This window comes from Pituophis catenifer, unplaced genomic scaffold (genome assembly GCF_029215685.1).
Source record: "Pituophis catenifer annectens isolate HBS135680 unplaced genomic scaffold, rPitCat1.0.hap2 SCAF_1, whole genome shotgun sequence".
In the NCBI taxonomy this organism is placed as follows: domain Eukaryota; kingdom Metazoa; phylum Chordata; class Lepidosauria; order Squamata; family Colubridae; genus Pituophis; species Pituophis catenifer.
This window is the reverse complement of record NW_027256881.1, coordinates 256,456,249-256,471,067: the sequence shown is the minus strand read 5'-3', so window position 1 is coordinate 256,471,067 and position 14,819 is coordinate 256,456,249. Positions and strand designations below refer to the sequence as shown.

Genomic DNA, 14,819 nt, shown 5'->3' with positions numbered 1-14,819 from the left:
TGGACTGTATAGGCTACTCAACAGTGAGAATAGTTAAATGGGCCATAAAAGCTATCCATGACTATTCAGCACAGAATGCAGTTAGTCAGGTATATTGGAGGAGATATCAAGTAGGGACATGGAAGAGATATCAATTAAGGTCATCCATGGTACATCTGTTCCAAATGTCACATGGATGGTGGCATTTATTTCCTTAAATAATGTAATTTATTATTTATATTATTTAAAAATAAAATAATATAAATAGTGATTCAACAAGTAGCACACAAGGATAAATTAAGATAAAATAATTACCATGGATATTAATATGTGGTATGTAAACATATATATATGTGACAAAGTTCTCTACCACTGTCTTCATTATTCTGTTTTTAGCTGTCAGATCCTGCTGTCTCATACATTCTTTAATCCAGAAAGTTACATCTGTCCACAATAGTAGAGAACATTTGACCACAGTGAGAATTTTTGTATTGGCCAAATATTTTTACTTCTCAGAAGACAAATGCTGATAGCTTCTGACTAAAAACGAATGTAGCATATTTTAGAAACAATGTTGACTTAATTATTTTTCTCTCTTTGTTAAAAAAAAAAATGGAAACCTACATAGAATAAATCTCATGTGAAAAGCAGCAAGTACCAAACCTTGCCAGGGAAACTTCCTCGAGTAGCACACAACGGAGATAACCACCTGTACAATACACCTGCTACTCCATGTTGTATAAATGGCAGTGACGACAACGGCATACAGAGCCTGAGTACGTACTATGGAAACAACAACCAACTTGCTGCCTATGTGCATTTGTGTGTGGTTTAAAAATATTTTTAAAATGCCACGGAGTAAAATTTGGACTTGTGAGAATAATACCATGTTATTAAGGGTAATGAATCTTAATTTCCATCAATATGGCTCCTACACTGTAGAAAGTTGGATTTCCTAATTCTCTGAATTCAGACTGTTAGCAGCATACTTAGTTGATGATGGCCCTAAAATATAATTAGTCTGAGAGTTTGGAGTGTCTATTGATCTGGGAATAATTTTATGGACACTGAATTGTTACATCCACTGCAAAGGCAGGAAATGAACAACTGCAGGGATGTGTGGAGAAAAGTCACAATGGCAGCCAAAACAATATGATATGTGACACACATTAAAAACCTTGTGGTCATCTCTGTATCATGACCTCTGTTCATGATTATAATAAATCACTGTCAGACCAGGCCAGTGTAGGCCCAGGAAAGGTAACTTCCATTATTTACTTGTATTACTTTAGTTCCACCAGTCTTTATTTATCATTATTTAATACACTGCCCACATGTTGTTGTAAAGCTAGTATAACTTTTTGAATTGCTAATTAGAAATGGGAGGGGTCATGTGCACATGCGCGGGGGCGGGGTGCATAAAATTATGGGTGGGGGCACGCGCGCACGACCCCTGCACTCTCCCTGCTTTTGGCACGCGATGGCAAAAAGGTTAGCCATCACTGTTATAGGTCATCTAGTCCAACCCCCACCGCCACCCCATCCCGCTCAAGCAGGAGGTCCTACACCTTAATTGAATTAATGGTTGAATTCCTAAGAAGTAGGCCACAGGGCTCTGACTCTGCTTTTCATTTACACTACAGTATGGAGACCCTCAAAAACCCAGGCCTCGAAAAGTTTCTCGGGCTATCCAAGGGACTTGCCTGTCCCTCTTTAGACACCGAGCTGCCTCTCCTTCTTCACTGTCCCTACAGGACAGTTTTGGTCCGAAAAACCCCCAGTGACGGTTCGTCTGGCTGGATTTCGCCAAGCTCGTCAGAGCTCGGCATTTTCCCAGCCAGTCATGCCGCGCCGCTTCCGGATTCTTCCCCGGAAAAGATAAAAATTAAAAATTAAATTAAAAAGATATTTGACCTCTCTCTATAAATAAAACTGATAGCTGAGCCTAGAAGATCAGCATGATTTGTTTCTAAGGGGGAAAACTCACACATATTACTATGAATTGTTTGCATTTTAAGTTAGAAAAAGAACATGTTTTGATTTATTCATTGTACTGGCTTAGTACTCGGTATGAGGATTTTTTTCTTTAATTGTGTATTTCTCACAGTAAAAGATTTTCATCTGTACGTAGCGCACACTGCTCCTGAGCATTCAAGCTCATCTGCTTTGCTATTTTGCCTCCTGTCCATGTTTTTTTTATTTTCCTTCTTTCGTCTGTTTGCTTTCTCTGCTTTTCTTTAACTTTGTTTTGCTTCGATTTTACATCATCTTTGCTTCTTCATATGGCTTTCTGCTTCTTGGAATGAGTGAAGATCGCCTCAGGAGTGTCAGTGCACCAATATTAGGTATTGTATACCTAACCAACATGCCACCTTTATGCAAGAAATAAATAACTTTATTGAAAATACTAATTGCAGGGAGTTGCCTTTTTTTTAATCGTGATTTCTGATTCAGCAAGTGAAAGCCACATATAGTCCTAATAGTACAAGACTGCATTTAGAGAGCAACACGAGGGATTCTGTGGTTTTTAATGGACGCTGGACATGCTTGAAATCTGCATTTAGTACTTCAAAAGAAAACATGTTTGGGAAAAATATTTAAAATGCATCTTATTTTTGCCATTAAGCCATGCAAAACATAGCTTACGGGAAAACATTTTGACTATTCCATGCCATAGAGAATTATGTTCATTTGAAAAATGTATTTTGCATCCATGTTACATATCAGGCTATAATTACCAATATCTATCATGGGACACCATGTTCAATTTATAATACGATCAGTGAACCCTTCAGCTTTCCATCCGGTGTTATAAATTATGTAAAGGTAAAGTTATAGGTTTCCCCTATCCAGTTGTGTTGGACTCTAGCGGGCGGTGCACATCTCCATTTCTTAGCTGAGGGAGACAGCATTGTGAGAAGATATTTTCATGGTCAACGTTACTATACACCAAATAAATTACATACAATTATTTTTTTTTCTACCCATAGAACACCAGTTTATACATTTGAGAGGACGCAGGCTTTTATTTTTGCAATCCAATATATCCAACATATGCAACCCAATATATATGAGCAGCTTTGAGTGATTTATAGTCATAGATATCCTTTATATTCCACAGGAGCTCCTGACCACATGGACAACACGACTTCAGAGGAACTTTCACCCTTGTCATCTGGAACAGATTCAGGTGCACAGTCTCCATTATCTCCAGACAACAAAAGAAGTCCAAAAGGAATTAAAAAAATATGGGGAAAGTAAGTGTGTTTTTCCCCCCCTCTATCTTGATTATTTATTTTTTTACATTGATTTATACAGCTGCCCTGCTCAGCACACGTCAGTAATAATTGATAAAAATCACATAATAAAACAAAATGTAAAAGGAAAATCCAGGAAACATAAGCAATGTAATAGATTAATGCATCCACCTGAAGAAACATTAGAAACTACTGGATATCTGATATTAAAAATTCAGGTATTGGTATGTAAAATTTGCTGCCTGTGTTTGAATTTCTGATAACTTACCATTTTTAACATCTCCATAAAAGGATACGTCGAACTCAATCTGGAAATTTCCCTGGAGATGATCTAGGTTTGGCTGAATTTCGAAGAGGTGGTCTCCGTGCAACAGCTGGACCTCGATTATCTCGGTCAAAGGACACCAAGGGTCCAAAGAGGTAGAAGATGGCTATTTATTTTTTGTGTGGCTAACTATTTGCTTAAGTGTTTAAATTCACTCTGAATTTCATTTAACTTTAATTCACTCTAAATTTCATTTAACAGAGTTAAATTCGCTCTGTAGTGAAAAGCATTGTTTTACCATTATGTAGAGATTTTCAAACCAAGATTTCTCCTCCAGAGGACCTAATTGGCAAATGTGTGTTTGCAATTGTACAGGATACGTTCAATTGTTTAGCAACCTCCATCACTAATAATTCTTATTTACAAAGCTTCACTGTTCTATTTGACTGCAGTTTCTGAAACAAGAATAAAGTTTGCTTCTTTGCTTAGTCTACTTCCCTTTAACTCTATCAAAATGGACTTTGGTTGTTTGCAACCGAGTCACAGCAAATGACCAAAGAGCAAATTGATTTGCAATGGGATTAGCATGAAATGCTATAGCTCCTAAGCCTACCCAGCCTAAATGTCATATTGAAGCTACTGGGCTTCTATTTTTGTCATGTTATGTGGTTAGCTCATCTGTATGTTTCTGAGAAATATTCCAGTTTTATTAATACTCAAAAGCAAGTGACGCATGGCAAATTTTCCTATTCTTGAAAATAAAAACTAATGGCAAGGAAGAAAAGATTCTATCAAAATTCTTTGATAGTATGAACTGGGATATCTCTGTGCTCAGATTTTTTTCTGAATATAATCTCCCCACATTATTATGATAATAATCCTGGGATTAAGTGATTCTGATTTTAATCTGTAGTGACTAATAGTTGGCAAACTTTTATATATATATTTATTCAATTGATCTTACATCTCAGTGCCAGTTATGGATTGCAGGTTGTCAATAATGATATGCTAATGCAAATCTCTTTTCCTTAATTGTGGTTGTTAGTGATCATAATGCCCCATTTGCCCAATGGGGCACTGAACGTGTTTGCAACTGGCTTGAGGACTTTGGCCTTAGTCAGTATGTCATTTTTGCAAGACAGTGGATAACATCTGGCCATACACTTCTAACAGCAACACCTCAGGATATGGAAAAGGTAAACATTCTAGATTGCTAAAAATTCCATTAAGAGTTCATTCTGGGGGTTTTTCTGATTGATGGTGCATTCCAATGATACTGTATATTAACCTGTGAAATGTTAGAGTCACTTTATAATGCCTTGGTAAGACCACACCTGAATGTTGCATTCAGTTTTGGTCACCATGATATAAAAAGATGTTAAGACTCTAGAAAGAGTGCAAAGAAGAGCAACAAAGATGATTAGGGGACTGGAGGCTAAAACATATGAAGAATTGGGTGTGTCTAGTTTAATTAAACGAAGGAGTAGGAGCAACATAATAGCAGTGTTCCAATATCTAAGAGGCTGCCACAAAGAAGGGATCAACTTATTCTCCAAAGCATCTGAAGGCAGGACAGGAAGCAGTGGATGGAAACTAATCAAGGAGAGAACCAACCTTAAACTAAGGAGAGATTTCCTGCCGGTTAGAACAATCAATCAGTGGAACAACTTCCTCCAGAAGTTGTGAGTGCTCCAATACTGGAAGTTTTTAAGAAGAGATTGGATAATTACTTGTCTGAAATAGTATAGGGTTTCCTGCTTGAGCAGGAGGTTGGATTAGAAGACTCCAACTCTGTTACTCTGTTATATGTAATTTTATAAATTGAAAATATAAAACAAATCATTAACCCCCAGTGATATTTGATTTGGCTGCAGCAAATCAAATCCCCCACAGTGTACATCAAAGGTTAGATTATCTATAAAACAGAGGTCTAAGCTGGAAAAGTGAGTAGCAATTGTCAGATTGCTTTACATAAGACCCTTGTGCTTTGGAGAAGGGGAAACTGTCTTTAAACATAGTCAGTTATAGACGTTATGCTATAGAAGTTTAATGGAGGGACAGAATAAGTCATGTTTAAATGGTGTGTATCTGATTCAAGGGAGTGTTTTATATTATTTGGACTGCTTTTATTTAATTTTAATTTATAGATCCACTCTACATTTAATAAAAGATTTTCAAAGGCCCTTTATAGCAACCTTCCTAATGCCACGACCCTTTAATACAGTTCCTCATGTTGTGGTGACCCCAACCATAAAATTATTCCTAAAACCATTGAAAATATGTGTTTTCCGATGGTCTTAGGTGACCCCTGTGAAAGGGTCATTTGACCCCCAAAGGGGTCGCGACCCACAGGTTGAGAACCACTGCTTTATAGCAATTATTCATGAACATTCCTAAAACAGCTACTAATATAAATCAAATAACAGGACTTGTAAATCCAATAGCAGGCATTGTTAATTCAACTCTAATTAATAATTAGGTTTAATTATGTAATGCACATATAAACATATCTTTGTAGGCAGAGTATATAAACTTGGTTGCCATTGTAAAGAAATGGAGGAATTAAAACAATTGTTCAGGGTTGATTTGCCAGAATTTTCATAGAACAAAACAGAAAACAAAGTAGAAGGCAGTACAAATTAGAAAGAATGTTTGCATATTCTTGAATGTGCTTTTCCTAGTGTGTTCATTTTTATAAGGATTTTCAAAGATTAAAATCAGTTTCTCTTTTTTCACTTTTGTCTACAGTTACACACACACAGATACATACACTTTGCACAACCCCTTTTCGCATATAATTTTTTTCTGCATATTTTAATCTTAAAGGTGAAGTATATCAGTATTTATGATCCATAGGTCCAAATAAAATCAGCCTTGCATATATTGAATTCAAAGATTGCTTTTTTAGCAACCCTATGTACTCACAGATAACAAATTGGATATCATGAGGTTTAAACATTAAAACAGTAATATTACTTTGGAAATTTCCAAATCAGCATAGTATCTTTTATTCAAGAACTTCAATGCATTTGTGATCTATTTGAAGATGTGTCAAGTTGACAGGTACTGTTTTAATTATCATCATTGCTTCCCCTTGCAGGAGTTAGGAATTAAGCATCCTTTACACAGGAAGAAATTGGTTTTGGCAGTTAAAGCTATAAATACAAAACAAGATGAAAAGTCTGCACAGTTAGATCATATCTGGGTTACACGTAAGTATTTGAAATGGCAAAAAGAAATGAAAAAAAGATTGATTATGTTTCTAGCCTACTTTACAATTTAAAAATTTGTATGCTTTTTTTTAAAAAAAACCCTATTCAACTTCAATTTCATCTCTAGAAACCTTACAGAGGTACATGGCTTTATTTTCATTTTCTTCAGTTTTATTTCTTTTTTGAGCATCATATTGCTTCATATAAACTATGAAATTAGATGGAAGATTTCTTAAAAAGCTGTTTTGACGGGAAAAATATTAAACATGTAGAATGGACACAAACAATAGGGATGGAAATCATATTATTCTCCAGAGAATATAAGAAGCTAGAAACATTATACTGCAAAAACAAATTTTAATCTTGTGAACAAGTGAATTGGTTTTGTTTTTTTTAATTAAGCAGTAAAGTATATTCATGTATATTCCACAGGATGGCTTGATGATATTGGTTTACCTCAGTACAAAGATCAGTTTCATGAATCACGAGTTGATGGCAGAATGCTGCAATATCTAACTGTGGTAAGGTAGCTAAAATCCTTATTTTAGCCTAAAAGTTTGGGACTAGTGAATGTTCCTTTTTTTTTCAATCAGATGGAGCAGAAGAGAATAACTTAATCCCAGCATTCCTTTCTTTCGAAACCATATTTAGAATTTGTATTCTCAAGTATTGTCAATATTTAACTTTCCAGACACTTTGAATGGACAGGAAGCTAACCCAGACCATTTTTTGGATATTCGTGGTAAACATGACAATGGAAGAGTCCCTCACACACACACACACACACACACACATACTTTTTTTTTTTAAATGACACTAATTGCTGCTCTAGCTTAAAACAAGGGAATGGTTTTTGTTAAAATCATACTAGCAAAAAAGATAAATCTCATTCTGCAACACATCTCAATCCCAAGAAAAATTATTGTTCCTGTATTAAATTGTAGACCAATCTAAACAGCATACTATATACACACTTTTTCTCTTTTCAGTCATGTTCAATTTCAGTTTTCAGAGATTGCCTGGCCAAGTCCCAAGGTTTTTCAACAGTGGTTTGCCATTGCCTTTTTTCTAGGGCCAAGAGAAAGTGATTGGATCAAGGTCACCTAGATTGCTTTGTGCCTAAGAAGGGATTAAAACTCAGGGTCTCCTGCTCTAGTCTGATGCCTTAATCATTAATCCAAACGGGCTCTCATATATCCATAATGAGTGTATATATTGTTGTGGCTCCGACCCCTGAGCCCATCTTATCGGAGGAAGAAGGCTTCGAACATGAAGGAGAAGAGCCGGCCAGGCCTCCCTCTCCAGGCTCCTCCTCTCTGGCTATGCCTCAGGTGTCTGCTGAGGGAGAGGAGATTGGCCAGGAGCCAGGTGTCTCCGATGACAGCGATGGTGATACGTCGTTCCTGGATCCACGCCAACGAAGGCGAGATAAACGTTTTCAGCAGATGAGGAGGCGTGCCAGGGATTAAGCTGAGTCACTGGACCACACCCCACAGGCTATATAAGAGAGTGTGGTGGCCATTTAGACTCTGTGACGGACAAAGCTAACTTCTGGCTAGTCACTTTGTACAACGCCTGAATCTGCTGAAGGTTTCTGTTTGAGCTGGACTGTTTTTGAAAACTGTGTGTATTTGTCGGTGTTTATCTGGTGGAGGAAAACTCCCTCTTCTTGAAGTAAAGCACTTGGCAGACGGTTATCGTATTGCTGCCAAGTTCCTGATAATGAACCTGGTGTGTGCCAAGTAATTCTTTAACCCCCGGCTGGCTGTTTGTGTGTGTGTGGGGGGGGGGGGGGATGGGGACAGAACATATATAGTGCCAGTATCATAATGCAAAGGAGTGAACAGAACAGAACTGAACAAAACAAGATCCACCAGATTGTTGGATCCAGAATTGAGATGTACAATAGTCAAAAGAAATAGTCAACTTCAGAACTCCAGCCCCTATAAAATGCAGGGGAATCTCCTGTTAATTAGTTGCATAAAACAGCATTTCACCTGCCTTACATTGACTATGTAAGGTTTATAAAATACTGAGTATTTTATAAACCACATACAGGTAGTCCTCAACTTAAAACTATTTGTTTAGCAGCCGTTCAAAGTTAAAATGTACTGAAGAATGTTCAGAATGTTCATTGAACAATGTTCAATGTTCAGTACAATGTACTGAAGAAAAGGGACTTGCTCTTACAGCCGCTGCAGCATCCCTATGATCACATGGTCAAAATACAAGCATCTGCCAACAAGCATGTGTCTACAACTGTTGCAATGTCCCAGAGTCATGTGATCTCTATTTGCATCCTTCCCAGCCATTTTTCAACAAGCAAAGTCAATGGGGGAAGCCGGATTTGCTTCACCATGTGATTTGCTTAACACACCATTGCAAAATGTTCATTAAATCGGATATGGCTCACTTAACAACTGCCTTGCTTAGCAATGGAAATTCCTGTTCACAGTTGTGGTTGTCAGTTAAGGATTACCTATACAAGGAAGATTCTGTGATTATAGAATAAGAAACAGTGTTTCCCTTCTTACTTTGGGCCCTCTGGCAACAGTAGTAGGAATCACAATGATGGTACGTACAGGCTCCAATAGAAGGGGAAAAAAAGAAAAAATGTGTTGTTTTGGTTTCTTAGAATTCTTTGAAATTCTAATTCTAAGTTTAACAACTTTACAGAATGACCTCCTCTTCCTCAAAGTTACAAGCCAGCTGCATCACCTCAGCATTAAATGTGCCATTCACGTACTACACCTGAACAATTTTAACCCACATTGCTTACGCAGAAGACCAGCAGATGAGGTGAGATAAAAGTCATTGATTTTGCTTCCTAGACTCAGTGCTCTTATATCCATTAGTGAGGAAATCTATCAACCTTTTTTGTTCCTAGGCAAGCTTGCTAGTTAATTTCTCCTTGCCTTTTGCTTCTGCTCAGAGAAATATGAATGCCATGTCAATGTTTATGTGTAATTCTACAGATAAGATGGACTTCGTGTGGGAAAAGGAATTTGAATAAAACCTATGCAACAGATTAAAGAACAATTACTGAATATTTAGAAAGAATCACTTTATTAGCAGCATCTAGGTGGACTAATTTATTGTATTTATCATTCATTGTTTTCTTCAATACAGAATAATATTTCCTCATCAGAAGTAGTACAATGGTCTAATCATAGAGTGATGGAATGGCTCAGATCAGTAGATTTGGCAGAATATGCACCAAACCTTCGAGGAAGTGGCGTTCACGGTGGACTCATCGTAAGAAAAAAGAGCTTAATTTCCTTTAAGTTTTGCAATATAAATATTAACAGGACAATTTATCAACACATCAGCTTTCAGTTTTTAATGTTTGTGTCTATTTTGTTGATTGAAGAAAAGGAAAGTCCGTTTATGGAATTTTTTTCCCCTGAGTGTTTTATGTAAAATAAATTTGGCAGTATTTAACTTAACATTTTATAAATGATCTTGTGTTATAAACCAGTACCCAAATCATTAGCGCTTAATATATGAAATATATAGAGAGCAAAAACTACTTTCAAATTGGCAATTGCTAAAATGTTGTCTGAGTTTTTTAATGAATATAAACTATCCCAGGCAAGGGAGAACAAATTATATTTTTATCATGAATTGTTTTAAGCAACAGTGCAAATTCAAGACTTAGACTGAAGATAGACAGTTACAAATGCTTTTTAAAACAATTGTGTTCTTGACACCAGTTATTGTTTATCTTATTTTAAACAAGATCACATTAGCCTAAGAACTGTACAGTATACATTTCATAACATTATATCAAGCATATAATCCTCCTCTTCCTTCTTTTAAATCTTTTTGTACAATTGATCTCTTCCTTTGTGCCTCTAAAAATTACACATCAGATATTATTAATGTAGACAGTATATATATTTATGCATATATAGTCTTACTTAATTCTGTTCATCTCTTACATGTTTCTGTTCTTTCTTTCTCTTGTGTTACTTTTCATCATTCGATTATAAAATCCCTTGAGGCAATGGCACTTGTTAATAAACAACCAATGTTCCTTTCTAAACATATTGGCTTCGCTTGGATCCTGGCTTCCTTGAGCAAAACTATGCTCCCCAAGTTCTCACTGCTGGACAGAAAAGTTGGGAATTTTAATATATTTGTTACAATGTCCTCTCATGGATTTGTTGCAAATGAATGGATTTGTTGCAAATGAACCCTCCAGAATAGCATGGGCGATGCATGGGGGAAATATAGGCGGAAAGGGAAAAATAATTTCTTTTCCTGACAAAGGGAAAAGTCTGCTGAATCAAAATTCCAGGAACAACTCCAGGATCCAAATCATTATGGCTCCCATTAAGAGATGTGATCAAATGGCAATGGAAGTGTATACTAACCCTATAGATCTGGAACTGCAGTATGAAACAGATGTTTTTCTTTGATATCCCAAAGAAGTGTCGCTTAAAATGGCATTTTTAAATTTATATTTCCTGTCAATGTTATATAATTGTTGGAAATGGATTATAAAGGCTAACATGTGAAGAAGCCTTTATGCTTCCTGGCTCTGTGATACGGTAACACATCCCGCATACGCAGAGTCTAATGAAAGCAGGCAACCCTCAGAATAGCCTTTGAATACCTTGCTGCTTAGAGACCACACTTAAAGCAGCACAGATGCTCTTTGTTTCTCTCACAGATCCTGGAGCCTCGTTTCAATGGAGATACTCTAGCAATGCTCCTCAACATTCCACCTCAAAAGACTCTGCTAAGACGCCACTTGACCACAAATTTCAATGTGCTCATCGGGCCAGAGGCTCAGCAAGATAAAAGGGAAATCATGGAATCTACCGCTTATGCATCTCTCACTACCACCGCGAAAGTCCGGGTAGGCTATAGAGAAACCATACAAACTTTAGAAATCCTGCTTGAGTCCCTAGCTGGCAGTTTAAAAGCCAGTAATCTCTTAGGCAGCAATCTTGTAATCCATGTAACTACTTGAGAGTGAGTTTCATTGAGAGGTCAATAGGAGTTTTAAATAGATGAATAAGAGTTATTATAACTGCTATGTTATTTAAAAACGGAGGCTTTTTGTACACTAAGAGCATGCTTCCCCAAAGAATTCTGGGAAATCTGGCTAAGAGACAGTAAGGATTTCAATTTAGTGTCCCCAAATGAGAAATATCTGCTCTAATTATTAAACCAATTTGGGGCTCTAACGACAGCATCTGCAGAGTAGGTTTTTTATTTTTTAGTAGCTGAAATTCTGTATTTAAACTTATCCATGGGATGGAAAGGCGGCATAGCTTCCAGCCAAGGCACAACAATGCAAACATCCCCTGCTGATTGTTGCATCTGACTTATATTCATTGTGCATTCCGAATTTTAATTTGAGAGCCAGTCTGGTCTCGTAAATTAAGGGCTGGGAGTAAGGAAACCTGAATTCTAGTCCTCTTTCAGCTTTAGAAGCCAGCTAGGTGACTTTGAGATGGACGTGGTGGCTCAGTGCCTAAGAAGCCAAGCTAGTCGATCGAAAGGTCGGCAGTTCAGCGGTTCAAATCCTTAGTGCTGCGTAACTGGGTGAGCTCCCATTAATTGTCCCAGCTTTTGCCCACCTAGCAGTTCAAAAGCACATATAAAATGCAGGTAGAAAAATAGGGACCACCTTTGGTGGGAAGGTAACAACGTTTCGTGCAAACTGACTTTTTATTCCCTGTCAGCCCTAAGAAGAAGTCAAGGGAAAAAGTTTCTTCCAAAATAATCCATGGTTATATTAAGGCTGATTCAAAGACACACACACACACACACACACACACACACACACACACACACACACACACACACACAAAAGATAGAAGACAGAATAGTAGAAATAGGTTTGTTTCTAAGTGAACATAATAAGGAGGACTAATCTATGGTGCTAACCAGGATTCATTATGGGGCAATACACTTGCAATGATAATTTTCTTCCTTTCTTTTTTTGAAGAAGGGCTGTTTGTCCAGATTTTTTTAAAGCTTATTTTTTGGGGGAAAAAATCATGAGGTGTTGTTGCTATGATTTTGTGCCACTTGAGAGGTCTGATATTTGGGAGCAGGAATGGAAGAAAAGCTCTCCATAAAGATACATGGAACTTTGTGTATGTTTCTCAGCACTGAGTACAGTAGTTAGTTTGTTTTAAAGAAGCATTTCTTTATGTTCTGCTACTTTGCATATCACACACTCAGTAGCTGGGATCTGTTTTTTTCTTCTGTGGGTTAATAAAGGTATGCATGCAGTGGTGGGTTGCTACCGGTTTGGTCCAGATCTTGCGAACTGGTAGTAATGGCAGCGGGAGGCTCCGCCCACCCGCCCAGATGTCATCATGGACGCTCTGCACATGCGCATAAGTGCCGCATGTGAGCAAAACGAGCACGCGCGCACTCCCGTTGAGAACCGGTAGCAAAGATAAGTGGAACCCACCCCTGTATGCATGCCCTTGAGGATCTTAAATTTAATGTACCTAGAAGAGTTAAGGTTGAATAAGAACATGATGGCAGCAGTACAAAGTTTAGTCTATTACCATTCCTGTCCTTTTAAAGGATACATTAATACTTCTTGCTAAAATGGTAAACAGTTATGCTCTGATTTTTAAAGAACTTTTCCTCAGGTTAGTTTTCCTATACGGAATCCAAAAAGTTATGTCAGTGACTCCATTACTAATCCTTCTCTTTAGCAGAAAGACAATCCTCCCCTTTCCTTTCGATGCATTTGTTCATTTCCTACAGGAACTTGAAAAATCAATGAAAACGTTCAAATTAATCTTGTAAAGTCTGTGAAAGGTGTTATTATTTAGCAGAGGTCGTTTTAACTATCAGTGTTTTCTGCATTTCCCCCGTAGTGATTTTCTGACAATGCTTTCTCTCTTTCTCCACCTACCCACCCACCCTTCATTCTTGACAGCCAAAGAAACTTGGATTTTCACATTTTGGAAACTTAAGAAAAAAGAAGTTTGATGAATCTACAGATTATATTTGCCCTATGGATACAAGTATAACCAATGGCACTCAGAAGAGCTATGGTGCATACAGAATGCATAACACCCTCCCTGACAAAGAATTAGACAAACTGGATCAGGTGGGCCAGGGAGACTGATACACTCACCTTTCATCCTCTTGATGCATTCTGGAGCTTACAGATAACCTTTTCTTATAATTTAACTAAAGTGCATAATGCATCTGCATGTCTTTAGTGAATGTATTAGGATGAAGCTTGAAGAATCTTTAAAATATCACTTGGAATTTTTTCCCCCCATTTGCAACTGTTTCATCCTATTCATCTTCTCAAGCCCTTTTTCAGGAAAAGAAAAAGCTTTACACAACAGTTGTAGCTGACATTCAAGGCACCTAAAATTGAGCATGAGTGCTCTCCGAGCTGCTATGGCAGCTCAGAGCTTATTATATTTCCTTTACAATGACCAACAATAATTTTTAACATTTTGTATTAGCTTTTTCATGTCCACAGTGATAAGAATGATCTATTTTATTCTTGACAGCACAGCTGAATTGTATATTTTTATTAAAATATGTTCTTTTAATTGTGCAGCGTCTGCACCATAGTAGTTGCATACAATAGAGCATTAAAATATAGGCCTAATGATGGGTCTTGTCTTTAAAAAAAAAAATCTGAGAATACAATTTCTTGACGAAAGCAATAAAATATTTACTTGGAAAAACATCTTAATTGTTTTTGTTGTGATTATTCTTTTTGTGATTGAATTATGCTTTAAAAGGTGCTTAGACTGAATTTATAAATCACTGTCCCAAGAAATACTACATAGAATCATGTGTAAAGTAATTTTTAAAAAGCCTGAAAAATGGAGTAATTGGAGTTTCTGCAAGATAAAAGATAGCAAGCCAAACTACCATTTACTCTGATTTCGGAGTCAAACTGATCAGAAAAATTATGGTAATATCACAAAATTAACTGCAAAAAGTATTTTTTTCCATGCATGATTTATGACATCTAATACGTTCCATTTTTCTCTCATTTAAAATATAATTGTTTTTCATTTTGTTTAAAGCATGTAATTTGTTCAGTATGTGTTTGATTTATATACAATTGGAACAATGTTCTGTTTATTTTTAAAACAC

The 14,819-nt window shown here is 36.8% G+C and overlaps 1 protein-coding gene across 1 annotated transcript in view; it reads left to right on the top strand.

Moving 5' to 3' along the window:
- The window catches only part of PPFIBP2 (PPFIA binding protein 2), a 125,606-nt gene extending 111,203 nt beyond the window's left edge, over window positions 1-14,403 (top strand). The window contains exons 17-27 of the mRNA XM_070934362.1: window positions 608-755; window positions 2,292-2,324; window positions 3,101-3,236; window positions 3,528-3,656; window positions 4,547-4,697; window positions 6,602-6,713; window positions 7,146-7,234; window positions 9,390-9,512; window positions 9,843-9,968; window positions 11,389-11,577; window positions 13,630-14,403. Of these exons, the coding sequence (XP_070790463.1) occupies window positions 608-755; window positions 2,292-2,324; window positions 3,101-3,236; window positions 3,528-3,656; window positions 4,547-4,697; window positions 6,602-6,713; window positions 7,146-7,234; window positions 9,390-9,512; window positions 9,843-9,968; window positions 11,389-11,577; window positions 13,630-13,821 (1,428 nt within the window). The 3' untranslated portion in view covers window positions 13,822-14,403. The remainder of the gene's footprint in view (window positions 1-607; window positions 756-2,291; window positions 2,325-3,100; window positions 3,237-3,527; window positions 3,657-4,546; window positions 4,698-6,601; window positions 6,714-7,145; window positions 7,235-9,389; window positions 9,513-9,842; window positions 9,969-11,388; window positions 11,578-13,629) is intronic.
- The last annotated feature ends 416 nt before the right edge of the window (window positions 14,404-14,819 follow it).